This window comes from Mus musculus, chromosome 4 (assembly GCF_000001635.26).
Source record: "Mus musculus strain C57BL/6J chromosome 4, GRCm38.p6 C57BL/6J".
NCBI lineage: Eukaryota > Metazoa > Chordata > Mammalia > Rodentia > Muridae > Mus > Mus musculus.
Window position 1 is genome coordinate 140,099,475 of NC_000070.6, and position 26,691 is coordinate 140,126,165.

General features: G+C 51.9%; 1 protein-coding gene across 2 annotated transcripts in view, besides 1 other annotated feature; it reads right to left on the reverse strand.

Annotated features, from left to right (window-relative positions):
- The window catches only part of Igsf21 (immunoglobulin superfamily, member 21), a 220,132-nt gene that overhangs the window by 72,623 nt on the left and 120,818 nt on the right, over positions 1–26,691 (reverse strand). For both annotated transcript variants that reach the window (XM_006538799.4, NM_198610.2), the window contains exon 3: positions 7,781–7,902. In XM_006538799.4, the coding sequence (XP_006538862.1) occupies positions 7,781–7,902 (122 nt within the window). The remainder of the gene's footprint in view (positions 1–7,780; positions 7,903–26,691) is intronic.
- Positions 3,396–6,220: an enhancer, noted in NCBI's record as "VISTA enhancer mm1730". NCBI's record gives its function as "enhancer in: forebrain[5/8]" and the evidence as "EXISTENCE:transgenic organism evidence [ECO:0001131][PMID:17130149]".

Here is a 26,691-nt window from a genome sequence, read left to right on the forward strand (position 1 = left end):
CCTGATACGGAAGCTGCATCTCACGGGAAGATTCCGTACTGTTCTGCAACACCTGGCTGGCCTCTCGGCCTCCCCTGGCTCCCCACTCAGGGGGGATACTGAGTCTCCACCCGCTGGCCTCTCCATACACACAGCAGCTCCAGCTGCTGTCCCCTACATGCAGAATGCCTGCTCCCTAATGAGGTGATGTCTGCTTCACTGTGAAGGCCACAGCAAAGCTGCAGCTCAGGCAACAGCGCCCAGTCACTTCTCGCTCTCCACTGTTATCAGTAGAGAGCTAGGGATGTCCACTCCAGGGAAAGAACAACCCCAATTTCCTCGTTCTCCTGTCTCCCCGTGCCTGCAGTTAGGAAAGAAGCTTTTCTTAAACGATGAATAATGAGGCTGAGGTTCCCAGCAGGAATCGAGGCCACGTTCCCACCACTTACCCAGAGCACAGCCTGGTGCTGGCTAGTGGCTCCTGCCAGCTTGGGGACAATGCTGTCCCTGGGAGGCTTCTGGTTAGAGGTGTAACACCCCCCAGAGGAGAGATTGGGCTGCCTGTTAGTCTCCATCCATCATCTCGGGACTGGCTGCCAGGGAGCTAAGTCACTCGGTCCTCAGCTGGAGCCATGTGAAGGGGGCCTGAGGGCTGCATCACACAGCGAATGCTGGGTTTAATCAGATAGTGCAAACCAAAGACAGGCTGATTGCTGAAGAGCAGTAGCTACCAGCTCATTAGCCTAACAACCCTTCACTAAACTACTGCGCAGGGCACTGAGGCCCTGGCAACAGCAGTGGGCAGAGGGTGCCTGCCCACCCTTAAGAATCTATCTTTGGAGATAGGGGTGGGTAGTTCAAGCAAGCCCCCTACTTGTAGTACCCCAGAGCTTCACCAGAGGGCATCAGACAGCTTTGAAGTGTATTCTGCCCCTCCTGTCCTCTCTATCCATGGATTGGGGATGGTTTGTAAACTCAGTGGTCTCCCTGGAGAAAGTGGGTGGTCAAGGCTGCCTAATAGCAACTTGGGCTCAGCAAGCACACTCCCTTTTCCTGTCTCAAAATGTTTCTACTCTCCCATGATACAATGAGGAAGTATTCTGGTCCTCCTGTTAACCATGGAAACAGGCAGGCTCTCTATAGCCATAGAGATGTTGGGGCCATGGAGGGGCTCTAAGCCAGAGGTGAATGGGTTGCCCATGCAAGTGTGCACATGTGTGTATGTATGTGTGCCTGTGTATGCATGCATGCACATATATGTAAGTGTGAATGTGTGTGTTCAGGATAAAGACAGAAACACCCTGGCTGGCATTGGGGGTCCTAAGAAGAGGAGAGATAAAGAAAGACATTTGGAAAAGCCACAGAAGGCCAGTGTCAGGGAAGGGATGGCGAGTGCCCACTTTGGGGGATGGGTGGAGTGAGGGAGGAAAGGAGATTGTATTAAAACTTTCGGAGGTGCAGAAGAGCAGCCCGAACTATGCTGCAGATGCCCATGGAGTCCTGAGGAAGACATCAGATTCCCCCACCCCCACCCCCCAGGCCCGGAACTAGAGTTACAGGTGGTTGTGAACTTCCTCATGCAGGCGCTGGAAACCAAATCTGCTCCTCTAAAAGAGCAGGCAGTGTTCTTAGCCACTGAGCCACGTCTCCAGCCCACGTCCACGGACCTTTTGGCACCAGGTAGCACTTAGGAGCAGGTAGGTGGTGTGGCGGTAGGCTCCTTAAGTCTCACTGCCAGCATCACTTTAAAGCCCGACTTCCTGGTTCCCTGGCTTAGCTCCAGAATTGAATCAAGTTTGGCCCTGGTAAGTTTCTGGAATTCACATTTTCCCAGCAACTTCCAAGCAGACCTGGCCTAGTCGGGGCCAACTTTGGCTCAGGGAATACAAAAGGGCAAGTCACTGAAAGCTCCCCTAGTGGCCATAAGGAGAACTGCAGCTCCATTCTAAAACTTGATTTTGCCATAGGGACCACAAGAGCTCATGGGCTGGATGCTGGGGGTTTCCTGTTTATGATTAAAATAGACATCAACTGTTATGAGTGACATACTTGAAGGGGCCCAAGGTTGTTCTCACTACATCATTCCTATCCAGATTTCTCGAGGATCTGGGTTGGGACCCAGGTCATGACGGGACCATAACTGGGTGTGCAGGATCTTGGGTGGTCATCTCCAGAGAGACTGAGCCTGAGTTTGTCCTAATATCCAGCAAGCTCTACACATAGTAGGTGTTTAATGTGTGCTTACAGAGAGTCTCACGGGCAAGCAGTTCCCATTACATATATTTTGGAGAAACTGGATGCATGACTTACAATAGAAACCAGAGGACTAAGGGATCAAGAATTGAGGCTTCCAAATTATCAAGGCTGGGATGGCATTTTTTTTGTACTCACAGCAAGACAAGCATCTGAGCTGCTCAGTAACGCATGCCATCAGGTAAAGACATGCAAACTCTCAAAGGACCACGGATGCTCGGCTCTTTGGACTGAACCAGTAATAACTGTGTCTATTTAAAACCCAGAAGTGTGTTTTCATTAGAGATGATTTCAAAGGACTTCTGTAAGGACCATTGTCTGCCTACTCGGAGTGGCCTTGTCCCTTTCTGGGCACCTTCCCACCTCCACTGAACATACCGTGTCTCCACTCAGAGCTCCAGTCCCCCCTCCCACCAGCCATATCCACTTTGCCTCAAAGCCACTTTTGACTTCAGATCCACTTTCAATGCCACTGTGGCCACCATCTCCTCAGCCCTGCCAGCTGAGTCACCTCGGCGTGTGTCTGAGCAAGTCCTCAGACAGCTCCGGCTTCACTGTTGCAATGGTTAGCTATATATCTGTTTGGACTCCACTTCCCCTCTTTCTAGACTCCACCATATACTGTCTCTCTCTAAATGTCAAACAGACTCTGGGGTGCTGAGGAGGGGAGGAGGGACTGACCCTCGGGGAAACCTAGCTGTCTGGTGAAAGCATGGGGAAGGACAGACAGGTTTTAATGCCTGATGGGGACTCCATGGTATCCAATTTCTAGTGTACACGTCAGAGCCACTGGGGACAATCACTTCCTTCAGTGTCTACCTGCCAATGCCCCACCCCCACCCCACTTTCTGCTATCATATATCATAGCAGTATGCTCAGCTCATGCTGTGCTCAAACAGCCAGTCGGTCTCCGTGGGTGAGAGAACACGTGCTACCAAGTGTTTGTGGGACTCTGGTACCAGGCCCCAGCGTCCTCCGGGGATCACTTAGCTTTCTTGTCTCAGTAACCAGGGTGAACTTTCAAATGCAGGTCATGGTGGGCCAGCTGCTCTCCGTGGCTCCCCGTGGCTCCCGGGGTGCTGAGGGTAAATTGCTACTTTGTTATTTCCTCTGCCCTGGCCATGCTCCGCCCCAGGCAGCCCTTCTCACCCCAGGGCCTTTGTGCTTGCTCTGCCTGCTTTTTGGAGTGACCCCTGCTTTCCTGCCCCACCCTCTGTGCATGACTGTTTGCACTCTAGTTCTCAGCTTGGATGTCTTCTGTGACACACGGGCCCTATTCCCTGCGACCCACCCTTGATCAGGAGTGCCCTGATTTGCATGGCCTCTATTTGCATGGTCCCTATTTGCATGACCCTTATTTACATGGCTGTGATTTGCAAGGTAGAGATTGCACCCTGGAAGTTGCTTGGATAAAGGCTCAAACTAAGCCTGGCCAAACCCATGCAGGGGACAGCACAACTACTGCCTAAGTGTGAAGACTAGAGTCTATCCTCACAGTCAAGTTATTGGCTGGACTAGTGAAGTGGCTAGGCTCTCAGGTAGGAGAGCACGTTTCAGTGTACGACATAGAGAGAGAGATCGAGGAAGCATCATTCTGCATACCCGTGTGTCCCCACACAAGTCACACACACACACACACACACACACACACACACACACACACACACACACGGACACGGACACGGACACGGACACGGACACGGACACTTTACAGCTCCTTGCTTTACCCTGTTCTCTAGTTAAGGCCCCGCCCATTCCCTACTCCTGTTAAGGCCCCGCCCACCCCCTACTCCTGTCTAAGGAGCGAATCCTCCACTCCCAGCCAGTCCCTTCCCCACTACCCCGAATCCCTCACACACTGAATGGACGAACCCTCGAGCCCAAGGTAGCATCACAAGGACTCACACCTGCGTCCGCAGGAGGCAGGCACCCTGTCGTCGACCAGCTTCTGCCGATCGCGTCCCACCAGCTGGGGACAAACACGGGGAGTCCCTGGGGCTCCTTGAGGCTCCCCAGGAAATTGTTCTCTGCCGGTTTCTGGTAATATTCCCAGCCTCATTCTCACCCCGCTTTCCCAGCTGAAGAGGAAGCAGCTGAACAGCTGTGGAGCTGGGACTCTGGGCTGAGATGCATTAATTTGTAAATATCTTCATTTATATGTAAATGCGGAGCCCGGAGCCCCGCCGCTGGCCCTAATGGGGCCTTGCAGCCTGGTACTGCGGCTCTTCCTTCACTGGCTGGCCACGGGAAGATGTTCCCAACACTGCTTGATTTCATTAAGTCTCTTCTTTCACTGGCCCCTGTGTCCCCTACATATGGTGGCTCTGCTCCCCGGAGTGCCCTCTGCTCAGGATACCCAGGTGTCTCAGAGTGCAGAAACTCAGCATGAACATGGAGGACTAAAGGAGCCCGGCACATAAATCCTAGGACTGAACTTAAGTCCATGCTGCTGTGTGACTTTGGAAAAGTCCTATACCCTCTCTGGGCCTTATTTTCATTAACTGTAAAACAAAGACGGCACCATGGTATAGGTGTAGGAAGAGGTGGTTTGGGGTTTGATCAAGTTCATGTCATTCCAATGGGAGACCCTTAGCTGGGTCATCCCTTGGCCTTACTGAACTGTGACCCCTTCTGTAAAATAAAATGCAGAAAAGGGGGAGTTAAAAATGTTACTTTTCCAAGTTCAAGGGGTTAGCTGAAGATAGAGAGCAGCAGAAGAGATAGAAGTGTGTACATAGGGGCTTTCAGGATGGGGGATCCCGTGCAAAATTGGCTTTGCCTTGCGGTGGGGAGAGAGGGTTGCTTGAAGCTTAGGGGTGAACACCTTCAGCTCAGAGTTATGTTTGGGGACCAGGAAACTCTGACCCCAGGTCACCTGTCCACCGAATGGGTCAGCCAGCATTTGACTTGGAGAAAATGGGCACCAATGTCTAACACATTCCATTCTAGGATTACAGGAAGATAGTCTAGTCAGCCTGCTTTCGGGGGGCGGGGGAGGGGCGGGGGGCTGGGAGGCTGGGGGGGGGAACTGGCTCAAGATCACTGGGTAGGAAGTGGCTGTGCCAGGATTTGAAGCCTTCAGGCACCTGCTGGCTTTCTCAAAGCTGGTGAGCACGGCTGGAAGCAGGTGTGTGGGGCGTGGGGGTGGGCATGGGGGAGGCCTGGGGTTTCCTTGTGGTCTGAGGAATCAAAGCTAGGCAGGCCTCTGGAGGGCACACCTATAGGCAGAAGCAGACTGCAAAGGAGGGATTTGTTGCTGCCGGGCGGGCGCTGGGTTTCAGGAAACCTGGCTCCAAGCCAGGAAGTCCCCTGCCTGAGGACTCTCTGGGGCTCCCAGGGCATTGCTTATTTTCCTCTCCAAAATGCTTTTTATCTCTGCTCTCATCTTGATGGCAACTGATTTCTCCTTGGCACTCGTTTCTTTTCAGAAAAGGGGGGAGGGGTACAGAGAGGCATCTGCCTGCCTCCTGTGAGCCCTGGGTACACTCTGTCTCAGGTGCTCAGAGAAAAATGGCTGGGAGGAGGAGCCTGGAGAGGCCATCAGGGATCATGGCCACCTTCTGGTCCTCACTCTGGTCCCAGCCAGATCTCACTGCAGAGCTAGAGACACGCTTTGAAAACCAAAAATTCTTCTGTCCCATTCTGAGATTGTATTCTCTTGCAAACCAACACCCCCAACCACAGGGGAGTACCTCCAGGACTTTGGTGTATTCTCTTTGCAAATTCGGTCATGCACTGACTTGTGACCAGGCCTTGGCGGACAATGGGAGCTAAGCACAGAGGTGGGGGTAGGTGAAAGTCCCAGTTAGGGGGTGGAGGTTTGTCCACCCCAGGACTCAGTGTCTAAAGACCACATGACATCAGACACTCACTGGAATGTCCCAGTTGTGCCACCAACCAAGTGGAGCTATGCAAGGTGTCACACAGGCTGTTGTTCCCAGTACAGGTTCTATTGTAGCACTGCCCTCTGAGAGCATCAGCCAAAGCATCTACCACACAGTATGAAAGATCACTCTGTGTGTGTGTGTGTGTGTGTGTGTGTGTGTGTGTGTGTGTGTGTGTGATGTGTGCATATGTGTGTGGTGTATGTATATATGTGTGTATATGTGTATGGTATGTGTATATATGTGTATATGTGAGTATGTGTATATATAGGTGTAGAGTATGTGTATATGTGTGTATATGTATATGTGTTATGTGTGTATGTGTATGTTTTGTATGTGTATATGTGTTGTGTGTATGTGCTTGTATATATGTGTTGTGTTTATGTACATGTATATATGTGTATGTGTATATGTGTTGTGTGTGTATATATATGTATGTGTTGTATGTGTATGTATGTGTTGTGTGTGTATATATAGTGTATATGTATATGTGTGTGTATTTTTGTGTGTATGTGTTGTATGTATGTATATGTATGTAAATATTGTATATGTGTATATGTGTGTATATATCATGTATGTGTGTATGTATGTGTGTTGTGTGTGGTGTATGTATGTGTGTGTGCTCATACCTAGCACCACTAAGAAGCTATTTCACAGAGCTCATAAGAGCCCCTTGCTGGAGTGAGGGAGCCTCTGCCATCCAACCCAGGGAGATCTGTTCAGCTAACATGCTGGCCCTGCCTGAGTGGGGTTCTGAAGGCTGAAGAGGAGCTTACCGGGTGACACAAGGTGGGAAAGGCCCTCTGGGAGGAGAGACTACCATGTATAAAGAGTCAGAGGAGTAAAGTACAACAGAAGTCTTGGGGACCGTGTAGGACTGTGAACACCCACCTATGCAGAGTGTGGGACCCTGGCATGAGGCTGAGCTGTCTTGACTGCAGCCTTTGCTTGCGCCGCTTGATCCTGACCTGAGAGTCCAGGTGACCCTGCTCCATCCTGACCTGAGAGTTCAGGTGACCCTGACCTGAGAGTCCAGGTGACCCTGCTCCATCCTGACCTGAGAGTTCAGGTGACCCTGACCTGGGACCTTGTGACCCTAGAGATCTCGGAAGACAATCAAACATGTGTCCAGGCTGGGCAGAGCTGCTTCCTCTCTCAGGTCTGTCATGCTAGGCTGTGTGACTTTAGGTACAGCTCTGCCTTTCTCTGGACCTTAGCTCCTCACCTGCAGGTGGGACTCGTGAAGCCTACCTTGCAGACTCATAGGAGGAGCCATGGCCTCACCTCTCCCTGCCTCTTCCCTCCTTCCAGCTCATGTGTAGAGAGCCCCCCACCTCATGCAGGTGGGTGTACCCCTCAGAGTCTTGGCTCTCAATCTTCCTGATGCTGCAGTTCTTCAACACAGTCCCTCACGCTGTGGTGACCCCCAGCCATAAAATTACTTCATTGCTACTTCATACCTGTATTTCTGCTACTGTTGCGAATCGTAATATAAATGTCTGCTGTGCAGTATATCTGATGGGTGAACCCCGTGGAAGGGTCATGACCCACACTTGGGAGCCACTGTTTAAGAGTATCTAGGGGATGGAAAAGCACTGCCCCAGCCCCCGCCCCTCCCTCCTCCCTCCCACCTGCCAGCCAGCCGCCAGCCCAGGTGGCCTCACCTCACGGTGGACTGATACACAAGGTCCTCCCTCTTGCGGTAATTCTCCATGTGCGAGTAGTTCGTGGAGAACATGGCGTCAAACGTGAAGATCTTCTGCTTGATGGTGCCGCCATCTGTCACCTGCCAATGAGCAGAGGAGCCACGGGTGAGTGCCCAGCCTGCCCTGGCCACTGCTGTTCTTGGCCTGGCCCCCCCCCCCCCCCGCTCAGGCCCTTCCCTCCCTACCCTCTTTTGCTGAAGATTCCCTCCCCACCCTTCACCTCAGCCTCTGATGCTCCATGCCTGTCCCTCCTGTAGATCACGGAGGCTGCCTGGCTGATAGTCTTTGCAAGGCCTCCCTTGTCTTTGAATCTAAGTGCCAACTGACAGCTGAGGGATTTGAAAAAGAACCATTGGGTGGGTGAGATGGCTCAGCAGGTGGAGGCACTTGCCGCCAAAGCCTGACAAGTTAAGTTTAATTCCTGGATCATACATGGTAGAAGAAGACAATTGACTCCTGCCAGTTGTCCTTTGACCTACCTCCGCAGGCATGACAGTCTTTGGTCCCAGGAGGCCAAGTTCATTACCATGCCCCAGAGGAGACAAAGATCACCCACCACTGAGCTTCCCTGCCCTGCTCCTCCCTCTCCTGCCTCTTGTCAAAGCCCAGTGCACTATGGAGCCCTGGATGTTGAGCCCGGAGTCAAAGGCTTTCACATGCTCAAGACTGTGAGTGACCCTCCAGTCCTAGCCATCAGAAAGAGCATCGGCTTCTGGCTTCAGCTTCTGAGCAGAGAAACACTGGACTTTCAATTCTGCAAACCCTGGGAGGAAAGGCCATGTGAGGCCCTGCAGATATTGGGCAGAGCCAGCAGCCTCTCCCCACTGGGTCTTTCCAGGCACCAGGAGATCCTACCACCATGACTGACGTCACTGCCTTGCAGATGTGGCTAGCAGGGCCTGTGGAATTATGGGCAGGACCAGAATGGGCTGTGTAGAGTGAACTGTGAAATCAGGGCCAGGTCCCAGAGTCTTAGTCAGTAGAGGGAAGGAAGGAGAGGGAGCAGGCTATGGTAAGAAGGGGAGAGTGGAGGGTCAGGGAACCATCAGTGTGCAAACAGGGAAAGACAACTAAGCTATATTGTAACCATTTCTCCTTTTTAGTATAATAATAATAACAACAACAACAACTATATATTACAATATATTATATTACAATATATTTATTATAATATAGTTATACATATTTAACTTATATATAATAGAGTTATATATTATATTTTATTAAAATTACATTATTATATATTTGTTAATATTATCACATATGTGCACATGATGTGTGAGGGGTGACTGTGGAGCTCAGAGGACAACTCTGTAGAGTCACGTCTCTCTTTCTTCCTTGTGGGTTCCTAGGATCAGACTCAGGTCTCCAGGCTTTAGCAACAAGCGCTGGCTGAGCCATCCCACAGGCTGGAGATATCCTGACAGGTTAGGGCCTGGAAGGCACGGGAGCCCAGAGGAGAGGGAAGCCCACTTTCTGAGGGTGGAGAGCTCCCACAGGGGCCTTACTTAAGCTGCTTCCGCAGGAGGTGCAGGAGTGAGCCCGCTAACGCAATGGCTGTCCAGGCAGAGAGGGACTGAGAGCCACGGTCAAAAGCAGGAGTTATCAGCTAAGCTGCCTCTGTGAAAGGACCTCTGTTCAGAGCGCCTGGAACAGGAGAGAGGAGCCAAGGACAAAGCCGTGCCCTCCCCCCACAGGCACCGACCACCCTGGGTCAGATTTGGGTCCTGCTTATCCTCTGATCCTCCGGAAGCAAGTCCAATGGAGTGGCCAGACCCAGGGATGGGCAGCAGGGGTCTGTCAGCACGGGGCACTAGCTTTTGTTTTCCTGTAGCCACACCCTTGGGACAGAAGGAGGCCACCAGGTCTCCATTCCACCTGAGTGCCTGCCGAGATTACCGCTGGGGAGGGAGGGGGCTCGGGGTAGCAGCAAAGTCAGAGCTGGGGCACAGGCTGCCACAGGGTCCTGCTGTTTGCAGCTGTTGTAGAGCCAGCCCCAAGTGTCGGAGGCTTCCCAGCAGCGGCCGCCCGACGCGCACGCCTGGTCTCCACAGCCTCCCGCTAATGAAAGCGTTACTCCACAAAGCAGCAAGGTATGAGTTGTCACTGTTTCAATTATTTATCTGTTTACTCGGCTGCAGTTTTCCGCTTGTCTCAGCAACTCTATTATAGACCGCGAGCTTGCAGCCTCTCGCCGCTCAGCTGGGCTCCGCGCTAACAGCCTGCGACCAGGCGGCCTCATGCCCGGGCCTGGAGAAGTGGAATTAGCTCCCTGCGGCTCCGCGGGTGGAAGCAGGAGAGGGGGTGCTACCAGGGAGGATGGTCAGGGGTGGGGAGATGCTGAGAGTGGCTTCCCCAGGCATCTGTCCCCCGACTGGGAGGACCGGCCTCTCTGAACTCATCTGTGCCCAGGCTGAGTTAGACTCCATCTGGGCGGTTTAGAATACAGGCTTGGCGTAACCCAGCCAGGTCCTACAGAGCACCAACTGTGTGTCACATCTGTTACCTGTCCCATAGACTAGGAGTAACCAAGAATAAGAAGACCTCTGTGAGTATCGACACTTTCCCAGAAAGTGGGATACCTACAGCATGCTTCTAAGACTAATGTTTTAACCCAGTGTGTGCCCTGCAGTGGATCGAGGCCATGTGATGCAGGGTCTGGGGTGGGAAGGCCTGAGCGGCTTGGCCACTTGCAAATCAGAACAAATTTACAATCATAGCCCTCTTCCCAACCCTTCAAGGATGCTTTGGTCCCTCAGACACACCAAATTACTTTTCAACCGGGACCCTCAACTGGGAAACAATTTTGCTTATATATTTTATTATTTTATGAATAGGAGTGTTTTGCCCATCTGTCTGTCTGTGTGTCATGCGCATGCCCGTGGAAGCCAGAAGAGATCATTAGATCCCCTAGAACTGCAGTTAGAGATGGTTGTGAGCTGCCATGTGGGTGCTGGGAACAAAATCCAGGTCTCCTGCAAGAGTGGCAAGTGATCTTAACTGCTGAGCTGCCGCTTCCAGTCCCTGGGAGACAATTCTGACCTGCTTCTCTACCAGGGGACATGGCATATTCTGAACATATGAGGTTCCTGGACTATAACTGGCCCTTTTGATGAAGAGGGCCCCCTCAAAGCATTCCTCCACACGGTGTGGCTCACTGGGAATACAGAGGCAGCTTAATCCCCAGAGCATAGAAAAAAGCAAATGTACCTGTATGCAAGTGCATGCACTGTACATATATATGGACATGTATGTACGCACAATCACATACATGCATTACCTAAACACACGTACCTGTACACACATATATATGTCAAGGCTGGGGGACTTTTCACCTCTCATCTGTGTGCTGTGCCCCCACCCCTGTGTCCTGGGAAGACAGCTCAATAATAACTAACCACTCTGCCACTGAAGACACAACTGAAGCCCTACACTGGGGCCTGGCACTCTCTGCCTATCTTGCCAGGCTGCCAAGGTTGCCTAGCTGCCCCCTGGCCTCATCTTGAATGACAGCTGGATCAGGAGAACAGCAGTAGGCTCTCCAGTATCCCCCTAGCTCCAGCCTTGCCTGCCTTTAGGTACGGCTTTTTTTTCTTTCTTTCTCTCTCTCTCTCTCTCTCTCTCTCTCTCTCTCTCTCTCTCTCTCTCTCTCTCTCTCTCTCTCTCTTTCTCTCCCTCTCTCCTTCCCTCCCTCCCTTCCTTCCTTTCTTTCTTTCTTTAAATTTATTTACTTATTTTTATGAGTACACTGTTGCTATCTTCAGACACTCCAGAAGAGGGCATCAGATCCCATTACAGATGGTTGTGAGCCACCATGTGGTTGCTGGGAATTGAACTCAGGACCTCTGGAAGAGCAACCAGTGCTCTTAACCACTGAGCCATCTCTCCAGTCCCAGGTACAGCCTTTAAAAACAAAAATCTCCTTTTAAAACTCTCAGCCTTCATCGCCCCAATCTCAAATTTCACTCCATTTTTTTTTTATTACACAATGGAGAAAAAAGTCTGTCAGTAAAACTGTCTCCCCAAATTTATTCCCCGGGACTGAGGGCTTTATGACTAGGAAAATACACTGGCCCCCACACCTCAGCACACCCCGACACTCCAGATAAGGCAAGGAGAAATTACCTAAGCTGTAAATCCCTGCTGCAGGACAAGGCGCAGGAGAGCCTCAAGGACAAGCCTGCTTTTCTTTGGTTTTATTTACATCCCCCCCCCCTTTTCTGAGACAGTCTCTAGCGGCAGTGAAACTCACTATGGGCAGTCCAGCCTGGCTTCCAGCTTGTGAGTGTGAGTCGTGCCTCTGTCTACTGAGCTGCTGGGATGCCAGGGATGTTCTGTCCCTGCTAGTCCTTAGTCACAGATTCCCCTCTGGGGCAGCGGGTGAGGGGGGAAACTGATCATGTTTTATCTTGACCATTTGCTGGTGGGAAGGGACCAGATGTTTGGACATACACGGAAATACTAGGATGCTCCCATTGGTCAGGGGTCCTGGGATAAGCCTGGGCCATTAGGGTAGGCAAGGCTTGGTGAATGACAAGGTCACAGTTTCAATCCTCAGGCAAGAGAGGACTGTGGCACACCCACAGCCCTTCTTGTCCCATTCAGGATCTGGTAAGGATAGAGCTCGGTTCACAGCCATCTAGGAGACATGAGCGGAGAGGGCAAGTCCGCAGTGAGAGGCCTGTGTCCAAGAGCTACCCATGATGCTCCTGGAGGTGCACAGAGTTCCTTGGGAAGGAAGGTGACCAGAAAAATCTTGTAGAGGGTGTGTAGGTTCAGCTAGACTTTAGTGGGAAGCATCTGAAGGCTAGAGAGAGAGACTCGCCTCCGTCTGTGTCTGTGCGGGTCATAGTCCGAAGTTCCCAGGGGATTAACTAAAGAGAAGGGCCATCTTACATGTGGGTGGTACCATCCTATGCGTAGGTCTCGTTCTTTCCCCTCCCCCTCCCTCTCCTCTCCCTCCCTCTGTCTGATTGCCATGAGCCGAGGGACTTTTTTTTTATGTCATCACACCCTTCCCACCACAACCTATAAAACCATCGGCTAAATGAACCTTTCCTTCCCTGAAACTGAAGCTTCCTCAGGTCTTGTGTCACAGTGACAGACTGATGGCCACAGCTGGGTCTGTGGGGACAGCTTAAACCCAAGCTGGTTCTTCCTGTCTTAGGAGGACAATTGGCTGTGAAGCAAGTCTCAGCCCGTCCCTACTCTGTCACAGATCATTATTCATGCCATCATCATTAGCTCTGGGCTCTTTAAGTAGGTTCATCTCTCAGATCTCCTTTTTCCACCTGTGGCCTGGGATGGGACCACCTCTCTAACTTACAATTTCATCCTTGTGAAGACCTACAGGGGAGTGGCTTGCTGGGGGCCTTGTTCTTCTCCGCCCTCTTTGCTGGTGCTAGAGAGTGCGAGGCTCCTATGACAGCTTCAGAAGTCTGGAAATAAGCATGGTACGGCCCAGGAAAGGCACTAGAAGGCCAGTGGTCAGGGAGCAGACTCAAAAAAAGGTGCAGGGCACAGACCTGACTCTTAACCCTCAGAACAGCCAGGCAGCTGAGGGTGCTCTGAGGAGAACCTGGAGAGGGGCTCTGAGACACCCCATGATGCCACAGTTCAGGGGAGCTGTGGGCAGACAGATAGACAGGTTGAGAGACATGTTGCAGAGCCCCACCCGAGGACCAGGGTTTGTGGCTTCTTCCTCCCCAAGGGCGATTCTCCCATTAGATGTCTTCGGACTCAGTTGCTTTTCTGGCTTCTGTGATAACACACCCAAGAAGCTACTTCAGGAAGGGAGGGATTTCACTCAGCCCATCACGGCAGGCGGCGGGGAAGGCACAGAGGCAGGAGCTGGAGGCAGCGGATCACACTGCAACCACACTCAGGAAGCAGAGAGAGAGATGGGCTCTGGTGTTTACTTCCTATTCACCATGGGCCCTGAGCCCCTGGAATGGTGCTGCCCTCTTTCAGGGCATGGCTTCTCACCTCAGTTAGCCTCATCCCCAGAGGGTTTCCCAGAGGATGGATTTCCATGATGATTCAAAATCCAGTAATGCAGATGGTAAAGATTAGCCTTCACACACAGGTAGCTGAATTTACAGAAAGTGACGTCCTGGGTAGGGGACTGATCATGGCCAGCGTCTGTTGAGTTCTTACCGTCTGCGCAACATTGCTTGTAAGCACAGACTCAGATGCAAACACGGTCAGTATATGTTAGTTACAATCAGCTTCCAGGGAGCCACACTGTCGTGTGACCAGGTTGGGCAGCCAGCACACAGTAGGTGCTTTTTCAATAAGCTATTTTCTCCGTGCCCTACCATGTCAACCTTCCTTCTACATGTTTCCCAAGTTATTATCTACAAGTTGTCTTTGTACTGTTCCTAATCTAAGCCTCAGTTTCCCCAAATGTTCCACGAGGAAAAATGAGACCTGGTAGCCTCCGCATACCCTGTCTACTGCATGGCCCAGTGCCGTAGCTCTAGATAGCCAGTCCTAGCTAACCACAACTCGTCACATCCCTCCACCATGCCCTCAGTGCCAGTCCCCTCCCTCCACCTCCAGCAATCCTGGCTGAGGCCCAGCTACATGGGTTTACAAGCAGAGTCATAGACTTATCGCCAACAGGTCCAGTCCAGCTAGCAGCAGGAGGCCCACTGGTCAGCCAGCCACGTTTTAATTTGAAAAAAACAAATATGTCTTCAACGTTAGCCTTCTCACCAATACCCCTAGATGCCACCATCCGTAAAAGGAAAAAAATGAAAAAGAAAAAAAAGAGGGGATCACCTCCCCCCCAAGCCTTTCTCTTTGTGTTCCACAAAACCAATTACAGGTTGGAAATAGCTGTAATAAACTTGATATCCCACTTACGGGCCAATCCCGCTGCGGCCAGGAAGTGTAATAGTGGCGGAGAGTGGAAACTGCGGGTTTGTGGAGCTGTTTAAATTGCCTGCCTACATTACTCCACTCCTCTCCAGCGGGGAAGGAATTCGCTCTCCTGGAAATGGAGCAGCTGAGGTCTCTGTGTCCTGGGCGGCGCAAGGGAGTGTTTGCCAGGCAGACTTTAATGAACTGATTAGATGTGGAGGAATGGCTAGCCCCTGGGAGCTTACATCAGCCAGGCACAGGTTCAAGTCCCTAGCAAGGCCACTCAGACCCTCGCTGTGAATGAGAAAAAGTAAGGCTGGCCTTCTGGTAGGTACTTCAGAGGGCAGAAAGAACACACATCAGGCCGTGCAAGTGACAGAACGCAGAACCAACCATAGCGTGGAGCGGCTCTGAGCCTCAGCGGGTAGAGGGTCTGACCAGCGTGCATAAAACCGAGGCAGAATACCCATAATCCCCAGACTTGGGTGGTGGAGGTAGAAGTATGAGACGTTCAAGGTAAGCTGAGACCATATGAGACCCTGTCCTAAACGCTTTAAGAAATAGGCAGAAAGTTGTAAAGATGAAGGGAAATGGCTACTCCGGGCCTGGAATTTCAATTCTGATCTAGACAGAGCTGTGGAAGACAATGAAAAGTGATTCTAGAAACTTCCACCGCACAACTGTCATCCAGCGGTCCCTTCCCCATGCTTGGCATGGGACAAGCACAGAATAGGTCCTCAAGGTACATTTGTTAAATAAACGAATAGCTCAGCAAAGGAAGGTATGGACTCTCCAGGACTCCTGTCCTTATCTATCTACTATCTTTGTGCTCGAACCAGGAGAGCTGAGCAGGGACCCAAGATGACATCAGGCAAACCGAGCTTCATCAAAGGATAACTCAGGTGAGTCGGGCCCAGCCTGAGTTCCTTGTGTGCCTAAGATTAGCATCTTTCCTGCGAGGTTGGGTTTGTGCTGAGGCATCTCTAGCCAAGCAGATGCGGACAAGTGAGAAACTGGCTTCTCACCTAGCCAGCCCTGCATTTCCTGATTCTTCCAGCAGGGCGGCAGCATGGAGCTGGTGCTGTCCTCTGTGTGTACACTGGAGCTACAGCGGGGTAGGGGGTAGGGGTAGGGACAATGGGGTGCAGCCAGAGAAGGACAGTGACTTGCCCAGACTGCCTGACAGACACGAGGTGAAGGGGACTTTTGGACAATGAGTCTGATTTTGAAGATTCCCAGGGCAGGTATATGGGTCAGGGCCAGGGCCAGGGCTGAGAAAGGGATAGGTGTTTTAGGAGAGGGGAACCTGGACAAAGATGCTTGTGAAGGGATGTGGAGTGAAGCCAGGGGACATTCATGAAGCCACTTATGGTCCTCTTGGTTTGGAAGGGCAGAGGTTCTGCTGGTCTTATTGCCATGGCAACTCTGGACCACTCTTCCAATGAAGCTTAGTCCCATCTCGTCTCTATTCTGGTAGGGAGCTGTAGCCACAGATGCAGGGATGATGGAGGATATGTTCGAGCCAAGGAGGAGAAGGGGGCCGGGGGGGAAGCTCTGAAGTCAAGGCCACCCACCTCCCTGGGTACCAACTTTACCCTGCTGTGCCACCTCTGTGAGCTCCCACTCCTGGCTGGGCTGGAGTGATTGGCTTCCCTGGTGTGTGTGGGAGATCCGGTGTTGACAGAGACAGCTGGTATCATAAATTGCCTTGTCGCATCTGGTTATGGTGCGATGGCAGACAGGCACTCAGGGACGGGACTAGGGGGGGTGGCGTTGAAAACGGTAGAGGAGAGCAGAGTGGTTGGCAGCTTCCTTATGGGTCCTGAGCTTGCCACGTGGGCAAGTGAACAGACAGTGGGATGCCTGTACTAATGGGGGGTGGGGTGGTGATGAGAGGCAGCTTGTATGGGTGAGCATGTGCATCAGTGTGAGCCTGCATTCTGGGGGGTCGGGGAATGGAAAGTGTCTGTGGGGCCCGGATGTACTGAGCTGCCAGTGACTTGTGTCTATCTGTGTGTCTGTCTCTGTCTGTCTGTCTGTCTCTCTCTCTCTGTGAGTGTGTGTGTGTGTGTGTATGTGTGTGTAAATGATTACACTTTTTATGGAGTGTGGGGTATGTGCGTATCTCTTTATGGCACCTGGTGAATGTGCCCTCACCCAGTGGCAGCCCAGTCATTATGTCCCCAAATGTACCAACTAGGGCAGGGTTTCCATAGGAGTTCAAAAGCATCAGACTGGCTGTCTCTACATCGCCCACATCCAAGCAAGGCTTCCTGAGCTCTTTCACGTCACTAGATACACAGGGTCCCACATCACTTCCTGTGCACCCTCCTCCCACTGCAAGGCTAGCAAGCAGGGAGAGACAGGAAAGGCCCCACAGGACCGAGGCTGGGCTCTCGGACTTCAGAGCACAGCACCATCACCAGGCTGCATGGGGGAGTCTCATGAAGTCAGCTGGAAAGCAGGTTGTGGTAGAAGAGCCTGAGCTACAGCAGCCGGGCAGAGGCCCTAATTCACACTGCAGAGCTGAGTTGGGTAGCATCCGCTTTCTCAGGTGAGAGAGCACCTCTAGATCCCACATCTCCCTGCCTTGCTGTTCTCAGTTGTAAGTCAGGGGTAGGAGGAGCACATCCTAGGAGCACTAAGTATGCTCTGGATTCAGTGTGTCTGGTAGTGTCAGGTGTTGGGGGTAGGAGGAGCACACCCAGGGAGCACCGAAGATGCTCTGGATTCTGTGTGTCCAGTAGTGACAGTCCTTGGATAGAGTGGGAATCCCATTGTCAGCTGTGGAATGTGGCACAGGTTGGTATTGTTTATTCCACTGAGATGGAGGTGGGGAGCCAAAAGCATTAAGGAGGGTCTTTGAGTCCAGGGATATCAAATTGTCCCCTAACTGCTAATATACACAGTGGATCTCTGACAGATGGACACAGAAGAGACCGTTTTCTGGGTCATCTTCAGAGCTGCTCATGAGGTCTTCTGATCTCAAGAGCAGTCTGGGTTAGGTACAGGGCACAGCACCACCTGGTTGGGTCCTATCTAGTCCCAGGATCTGTGTATGTGTGTGCAAGTCTCTGTCACAGAGCTCTGCTGTGACACCCCTACAGTCTTCCAGTACTCAGTCCCCAGAGCCCTGTTCCACCCTGTCTGAGAGCACACCTGTGTGGACACTGTCACTGCAAGACAGCTGCCAGGCTTGGGCCGATCAGTCCAACCACTGCCATCCAGAAGGGTGCCAGTCCCTGGGGAGGGGCCTTGTTGTGACAATGTGGCTGAGTTTCCATGCTCAGTGGTGCTGCAAATGTTGGGGCATGTCAGCAGGTCTAGCCGCCAGCACATCCGTGGCTGTGGCCATCAGCTCCCCATGCCAGCCTGTGCACCTGCTATACCAGGCCAGCTACACTGCAGACAGTGTTGGCTGGCATCTCTCACCCTGTGTAATTAACACGGTATCATAGACAGCTCAGCCAAGCGAAGCCCGTCCGTCTGTCCATCTGCTGGCTGCTTCTGGGGATGGGACCTTTAACACAAGCTCAGCAGCCTGCTAGGGAGGGCAGAGTTCTGCCGAGAGGATCCCCATGTCCATTCAGCCACTGGCAGGGCATGCTGGGAAATTTACATCCCACCCCTTGGCCTCGATGTCCAATGAAACTGGGATGGCTCACCTTGGAGTTCTTCATCTACCTGCTGTGGGGAAGTCTGAACAATAGGTAGATTATGGGAGGTAGATGTGTACAGTTAGGGGGCCACACTGGACCTTGCAGGTTGTTGTTGCCACGTATTTCTCATTCAATAAGAATGTCCTTGGGTGGGAGAGATGGCTCAGCGGTTAAGAGCACTAACTGCTCTTTCAGAGGTCCCAAGTTCAATTCCCAGCAACCTCACTCATGGTGGCTCACAACCATCTGTAATGGGATCTGATGCCCTCTTCTGGTGTGTCTGGAGAGAGCAATAGTGTACTCATATAAAATTAAATCTTAAAAAAAAAAAGAATGTCCTGGGTTTCTACTCTTTACCAGAGACTCTTTTAGAAGCACAGGACATGGGTGTGAAGTCTCTCTTCTTCTGCGCCCTGTGTTGTATTGGGGTGGGGGGGATGGAGAGTTAATCAGATTAGAGAAGATGAGGGAAGTGTATTGGATAGGACAGGGGCTGTGTTCTCATTTAGCATGGGTGGGTAAGCATGGTACGTCAGAGTGGGTGGCTGAGGAAGGGGCCAAAGCTCAGATGAGGAGGTAGAGTCCTAGACTCCTCTGCAGTCAGTCCTGGGAGAAGCCCTGGGACAGGTGTGCATTCCACACAGCACAGATGGGGATCTGAGGCACAGAGCCCTGGGTGAGGTTCTGTGACTTTGTGATTTGGTCGCTGGTCTCTGCTTCCTAGTCTATCCAAACACCCAGAAGAGCATGAGGAATTTAGAACCCAGTCTCAGTGTGCCTGGTACCTGCCTGGCTTCTGCACTGAGACTGAACTCTGTGGATCGGCCTGGTCTCTGTCTCTCAGGGTATCCACCTGCCTCACTCACTGGGTACATTGCCTGGTAAATCACACACATCAGTTTGCCTGGCTCCTAAATTTCCTGGCTCCTGCCTAGATGCCACAATAAAGAGTTCATGTTCCATTAACAAGCCTTTTTTTAGGTGATATTTGCATACAGTGAATTGCAAAATCCTCAAGGGGTTCTTTTCTTGTGCGTGTGCCTGTGTGCCTGCATATGTGTGGGTGCACGTGGCAAACAGAGATAAACCATTCTGCAGGACAGCCTGTCTATCTTGTTTCTTTAGACAGGGTCTCTACAGGCTTGGAACTTCATGAAGTAGGCTAGGGTGGCTGACCAGCAAGCTTCCAGGGAGCTGCCTGACTCCATCCTCTGTCTTGTCTTCCCTGGGGTCACAGGGATGCAACACACACACACACACACACACACACACACACACACACACACACACACACACACACATATGCACGCATACACAGGCACACACAAGGGCACAAGCACATACACACAGAGATTGTTGCTTGGGTTCTAGCAATTCAAAGACAGGTTTTCACTTTACCAACTGAGCCTTCTTTCCAGGCCAGACCCAATCATCTCTGCGGTGGACCTTGTTGGACATCTACCAGAGACATTGAGAAACTTGCCTCATGATATACCAAAGATTCATTAATGATGGAGCTGGGTCTCACCCAGAAGCCCTGACTCCCTACTGGAGCCCAGAGGGTGAGCCTTGTTCTATAGGGCACAATGGAGAAGGCTCCCAGATTGAGTCTTTGTGAGGAGTACACAGAATTCCCACTGCCCCTGTGCTCAGCAGGGGGCATGTTCTCCCATTGAGCCTGGGAAAGAATGGAACAGTCTGGCGGAAGGTCTTATTACAAGGAGGTTGTCCAATAAAGATCTCTCAGTATATTTAAAATAATCTTTACCTGGCTTTGAACAAACATTTGGTATTATTACAACCAGGGGGAAAAAAACCAACCCCGTTTGCTTTTCATTATAGATCTATGGTATGTTTTGTTTTCTTGTTCCCAGAGAGCCAGAACTGCACAGACAGAATGACTTAAGAGAAGGAACAGGAAGCCTGTTGGATCTGTAGTCAATGCAGCCTTGGATCCGCATTCCAAGTGACCCAATGAGAGACCCAGACTCAGCATCTCCCTGTCTGTAGAATGGGATGCAGTAGCCCCCCTTCCCTGAGGTAAGGACAAAATGTGTGGTCCACAGTCACTGCCTTGTGTGTCCTCTGGTCTCAGGGACTGGGGAGACAGAGCCAGGTATGCCTACAGCCATCAGAGATCCACAGGCCAAGGCAACACCAAGCTCTGTGCTCGCAACTAAGTTCTTAAAATAGTCAGGTCCCAGAAGCTAAGAGACAGTCTAAGGATTAGGTCTAGGGAACATGGATTTTCAGTAAAACCTGGGGAGTAAGAGGGACGTGGGGGAGTCAGGAGGGATAATGGTGGTCAGAGCAGCTGCAAAGGCCCTGCAGTGGGACACAGTTGTCTATAGCCTCAGGGGCAGAACCATCTCCATACAACACAGGGGTCACAGGCTTCAACCACGGCCTCATAGCTGAGGGCTTGGACCAAAGGCTGAGGCTGACAGGCAGCCACTATATTACAGAGTGGTCATGGGGCCACTCTGGGTGTGTGGGGAAGGCAGAGGTAGGAAGGCAGCTGGATGGAGTAAAATGCTTGCCATGTAAGCATGAAGAGCCAGGTTCAAATCCCTATCACCCCTGTAAAAGCTGGCCACGGTGGTGTATACTAGTAGTCACGGCAATGTGGGGATGAGAGGATCCCTGGGGCTCGCTGAGTAGTCAGTCCAGCTGACTCAGTGAGCTGTAGGCTCAGTGTGAGACCCTGACTCACAATGTAAGGGGGAGGGCGGAGCCATAGCTCAGCAGGTAAAGGCGCTTGCTGTACAGGTCTGACATGATCCCGGATCCAGGAAGGAGAGAAGTGACTCCTAAGGGTTGTACTCTGACTTCTACAAGCACTCCATGACATGAACATACCCATATGTATGTATGTGTATATGTGTATGTATGTGTATATGTATATATGTGTATGTATACATATATACATATATGTATATGCATGTATGCGTGTATGTGTATGCATATATGTACACATACAGACACAAGTAAATAAAATAAAGCAGTGAGCAATTGGGGAAAAGCCCTGATGTTGACCTCTGTTCTCTGCATGCATGATTCCTCATGTACACACACACACACACACACACACACACACACACACACACGCATGCACGCACTCATACATGACATACACACACACACGCACATACACATGCATGCATTCACGCACGCACACACACACATACACACACCCACACACACGCAATGCACATGCACTCATGCATGCACGCACACAGAAAACCACAGCACACTGGTCATTCACCCAGGAGCCTTATGAGTTGAAACTGGAGAAAGCCTGGGCAAGCTGTCATGAGCTGGTTCCCTTAGTCCCACACCCTCCACTAGGCACTCTGCAGTGACAGATTCCATTGAGTAAAGTCAATGCTTTGTCGCTGTCAGGGGCTCAAAGATGGAGCGAGGCTTCTGTACTAGCTAACAGATACTGCACGGGAGCCCACGAAGGCTCACCCTCTGTCTCTGACTCTATGAGGTGGGCAGAGGAGCTAGCCCTCAGGGCCTGTCTGGACCCAGAGAACTCATCATTCCTACGCTTTGGCTTCTTTGGGACCTGATGCCCCAAGATGCCATAGGCCCCACTTTCTTCCAGGTCTCTTCAACCTACAAAGTGGAGGCTGGAAAAGGCCCGCACTGGCCGGTGACTCTCACTGTGGCAAAGGTGTGGTCTCAGCAGGAGAATGATGCGGTTGGCAGGAAGGCTGCTGGGGCATCAGATCCACACATAGCCTAGCATGGGAGCAGTGACTGACAGCTTTGATGGCATCCGAGGGAGCGTTTTCTCTCTCTTTTCATATCTGATCGGCATGGCATGAAGGGTCCTGGGATCTGCACGGGAGGTGGGAGGGAAAGCCACCGTCACAGGTCCAGCCTGTTTCCAGTGTGCCTGACAATGTCACCCCCATCGCCGTGGTCAGTCGCTGGTATGAAGTCATCAGTGAGTTATAAGCAACCTTGAGTGACACATAACAGTGCTGGGTTATGCCCTAGATGAGTTAGGGAGAAAGGTGCCTACTATGCAGGGGCATCTGGAGTGGGAGGGCAGGGAACACCTAATATGGAGAGAACTGATGGGGACAGAGGTAGCTGAGAATGCTCTGTCCTCTGCCCCTCTTCCTTAGACAAGCCAGGGTTTGGGACATGTATTAGCTTTGTGTGTATGTATGTACATGCTCACATGTGTGTGCACATATGTGTGTGTGCATGTGCATGCATGTGAGGAAGACAGGGATGATGAAGAGAGATGGATGTAAGTAGGTTTTTCCTCAGCCAGGCAGTGGTGGCACACGCCTCTAATCCCAGCACTTGGGAGGCAGAGACAGGGAGATTTCTAAGTTCGAGGCCAGCCTGGTCTACAGAGTGAGTTCCAGGACAGCCAGAGCTACACAGAGAAACCCTGTCTCAAAAAAAAAAAAAAAAAAAAAAGTAGGATTCTCCTCCTACCCATAACATATGAGTCAGGAGTTCAGAGGAACAAAAGGAAACTTCCAGAGTGTTGGAAAGCCTCTCAGCTTCAGCCCCATTGAGAGCACTCAGGCTCTGCCAGTGTGTTCACACCAATGTGTTTCATGCCAGTGTGTTCAGGCCAGCATGTTTGCACCTGTGTGTTCACACCAGCGTGGCTGGCAGAAGGCAGCTGGTCCCAAGGAACAGGATGCCAAGGGTGAGATGTGCTCCTCACTGGCAGGAGCACTAAGTGTCTGCCTGGATCTTCCAAAGATGACCCCGGTACATAGAACAAGGCCTGGGTGCAGGCCACTGCAACTGGTACCCACCTTTTCTGTTGCCGTGAGCAACACCTGACAAGAAGCGACCTAGGGGAGGAAGGGCCTGTGCTGCTAATGGTTTGAGGGTTTAGTCTATTGTAGTGCGGAAGGCACAGAGGCAGGAGTTGCTTGGGTCTGTGGCAGCAGGAACAGGAAACTGCGGGCTCACACTTGGCAGACCAGGGAAAAGAAGGAGTGTTTGTGCTCAGCTGGCTTCTCCTCTCTCTCTCTCTTTGTATTCATTTGTGGACCCCAGCCTGCAGGGCAAGTCTTCCTGGATCCAGGGCAGGCCTTGTGGTCTTCCACTAATCCTCTCCAGAAACACCCTGAAAGATCCGCTCAACGGTGTGCCCCACGAATATACACTGGCCTTTCTTGATCTACTTGGGGCTATCGTAACTCAGCATGTGGTTGGACAAACTAGCTCCCATTTTGAACTCGCAGCAGGTGGGGAGCGAAGCCAGCTTATCCATCCTGCTTATGGCCCATTGCCTTAAACACCTACCATGACACAGAGCCGGGAATTGCACCCAATAGCTGGTACAGTGAAGGAGGCCCTCCCCCACTCTGCAGGTCCTGTCTGCAGCCAGCCAGACACATCCTCAATGGGAACCATGAAGAAACTGTCTGAAGCCTAGGGTCGCACTGTGCTGGCTGCAGCCATTCCATCTGCTGTTGTAGACACAACAGTGATAGGTGCAATGGTGGCTTTCAAATAACCTTTGCATGGGCAGCTGCTGGCCTGGCTCCTGGGTCTTGGGGCCTGGGGCCTGGGACCTGGGCTGCTGCTCCCTGGATCTCAAACATCAGGCCCAAGGATCACTTCAATCCCACTCTGACCTTCAAGGCCTCAAAAAGAGCTGGTTACTCCATTGATGCTGTTCCCAGAGAGCTTGTAGCCTGAGGGCATCACAGGGCGGGGCTGTGGAGTCTGTTGTCCCCTCTCCTCCCCTGCCCTCTTCCTTGGCTGTCTTTCCTCCCAGCTTTCTGAAGAAACCTCAGACCTCCTCTCTCTCATCCTCACTTCCTCTCTGTTTCCTGAAGTATCTGTCATGGAGAAAGGAGGAAAGGGGGTGGGGGCTGGGCAGAAGACTGTCAGTCCTAGGTGGAGCCATGGGAAAGGCAGATTGGAGGCTCCCCAATAAGCAAGGACTGGGGGAAAATCAGTTGCCACTGTCCTATGTGCCCAGCACCCAGACCCTGACTCCCACCAACATTGAGAGAGTTCCCTCTGTCTCCTGAATGAGGCCTCCTCCAGGATGCTTACCAGGTGGACCCCGGATCTAGTCTCTTAAGCAGCCGGCCATCGGTTTCTTACCGCTACTGTATTCCAATCACGTGGTCATCCCATACACTCTGTAGACAGCTCAATCCCATTAGAAGGCGGTCAGTGCCTTCTGCATTAGATAAGAGCCCTGCGAAGAAGGCTCTTGTCCCTCTCTGGGCTCTTTGAAGCTAAGGGTGAATCCCCTTCTTCATACATTGTCTAACTTGAGAGACCCTGGAGGCAGAGCATAAGGTGCTATTGATTCTGTGCTCCTGGGGAGGGAGGGTCAGTTGGAACCTTTCCAAAGGCAGAGTCAATGGCTGTACAGCTAAGGGACCCAGGAGGACCCAGAACTTGCAAAACTGATGGAGCAGGAACCCTCTGTGATGTGGTGAATTGAGACCCTCCTCCATCTCCCCCCCCCCACCCCCGTGCCCATTCAGCATCTTTCCCTCATCTTCTTTCTGACTGAGTTACTGCTGCCCTTGGAATGTGTTCTGGCCAAGAAGATGTGACCAGAGGGCACCAAACCTTACTTGGGCTTCGAGGACTGCGACTGTGCACAGGCTTCTGATGTAACCAAGAAGACCTGTTGAGCTGTCTGCTGGAGGCCGACAGGGGACAGGGCTGAGCCACTGCTGAGGTCTCTGTCAGGCCAGCCTGGGTGAACTAACAGTGAGCCAGTCCTAGACATGTGAGCATGCACAGCTGCCCGAACCACTCCCCCCCCCCCCCCCGCCCAGATGTGTGAGCACAAAACGCCCATTGCTATTGCCGCTTGCCTGTGAGGCTCCGCTGGCATCTGCTGCACAGCATTACCATGGCAACAGATAATGACACACGGGTGGTCAAGAATCTGGGTTCTAGAGTCCAGTTGCCTGAGATGCGCTCCTGACTCTACTATGGATGGGGCTACATGGCCTGGAACAACTTACTTAGCCTCTCTGAATTCAGTCTTTTTGCCTTTCCAATAAGAATAACAGCAAACACCTGGCAGGGTGTTGAGCGTATTGAAAGAGCCAGGTCCCAGAAGCTGTATAGAATAGGACTTGGCACACAGCCAGTGGTCAGTAGCATCGACTGGTAAGTCCATGCTACAGTAAACCCGGAGAGATACATTCCAGGGTCATCTCCATGAGGGTCGCATAGCCTATAAGAGTGGGACTCCCTCTTCTAAACAGACCCAATGAAATACTTAGTTCTCTCTCCTCCGGAATACCAGGGAAGGTCCCAGTCTTAGACAAAGCTGATTGGCTGGGAGCCGGCTAAGCTTTGGGAAGAGGCAGTTTGCTGGGTGGTAGGGTGGGGTGGGCTACAGGGAAGTTCTGTTTTGATCATTCCTGGTTGTGTGGAGCTGGCACAAAAAGAAAATTCTGTATGAAGAGCAGAGGATTGAGCCATCAGCGTGTGTGGGGGCAGTGAACCTGTGCATGGCCAGCAGGGTGGGCACCTCACCTCCGGCTACGGGAAAAGGGGCAGTTGGGGTAGCACTGACCTTGAGTGTGGAGACTCCCTAAGTGTGAGAGGGGGCAGGAGTTCAATTTGCAGGGCGAGCGGGGGATGGGGAGAGAATGAAACTGCACGCAGGTGTGACCCTCTCCCAGACATCCTCAGGTGCCAATTCACACCCCCATCTGGAACCCAGAGGCCAGGACTCAGGCCTTATCCTGTACCAACGTGGGGGTCTGGGTCTTGTTCTGTGTATTCTACACACACACACACACACACACACACACACACACACACACACACACACTGGCACACATACGAGGGTGGAGGGCTCACTCCATAATCGCCTACACTAATATTTCTGCAGCCTCACATCTGGACAGCAGTAAAAGTGAGATGAATAGAGACCTGGGGAAAATCTCCCATCACCCAGCTGCGGCTGGCATCAAGTGAGTGCGCGCGCTTCAAGCTGGGCTTTCTCTGGTCTGCCACCAAATTCACCCCTCCCACCAACCGTCTCCCTAAAACTCAGCTTTTCGGCTTTTAGACATTTTGGGGTTTCTAGGCTGCGGGAAAGGGTTCGGGCTGGTAAAAATGGAGGAGTTGTGACCCAGGTCAGCGCTAACCACATTTGCTGGCAAGCATAAGACATGTGTCACACAGTAGCTCCCACTCAGAGGCTCGCTGGACAACTGCCCTGTCCCTCTGGCAGAGGAGGGGAAGTTGAAGCCCTGTGCCATGGCTGCTCAGAGAGAGGTGTGGAGGAGGAAGGCCACCCTCAGCACCCTCTGGGACTTAAGGCCTAGGAAGAAATGGCTTCAATTTACATAGTTCCTTCGAGCCACC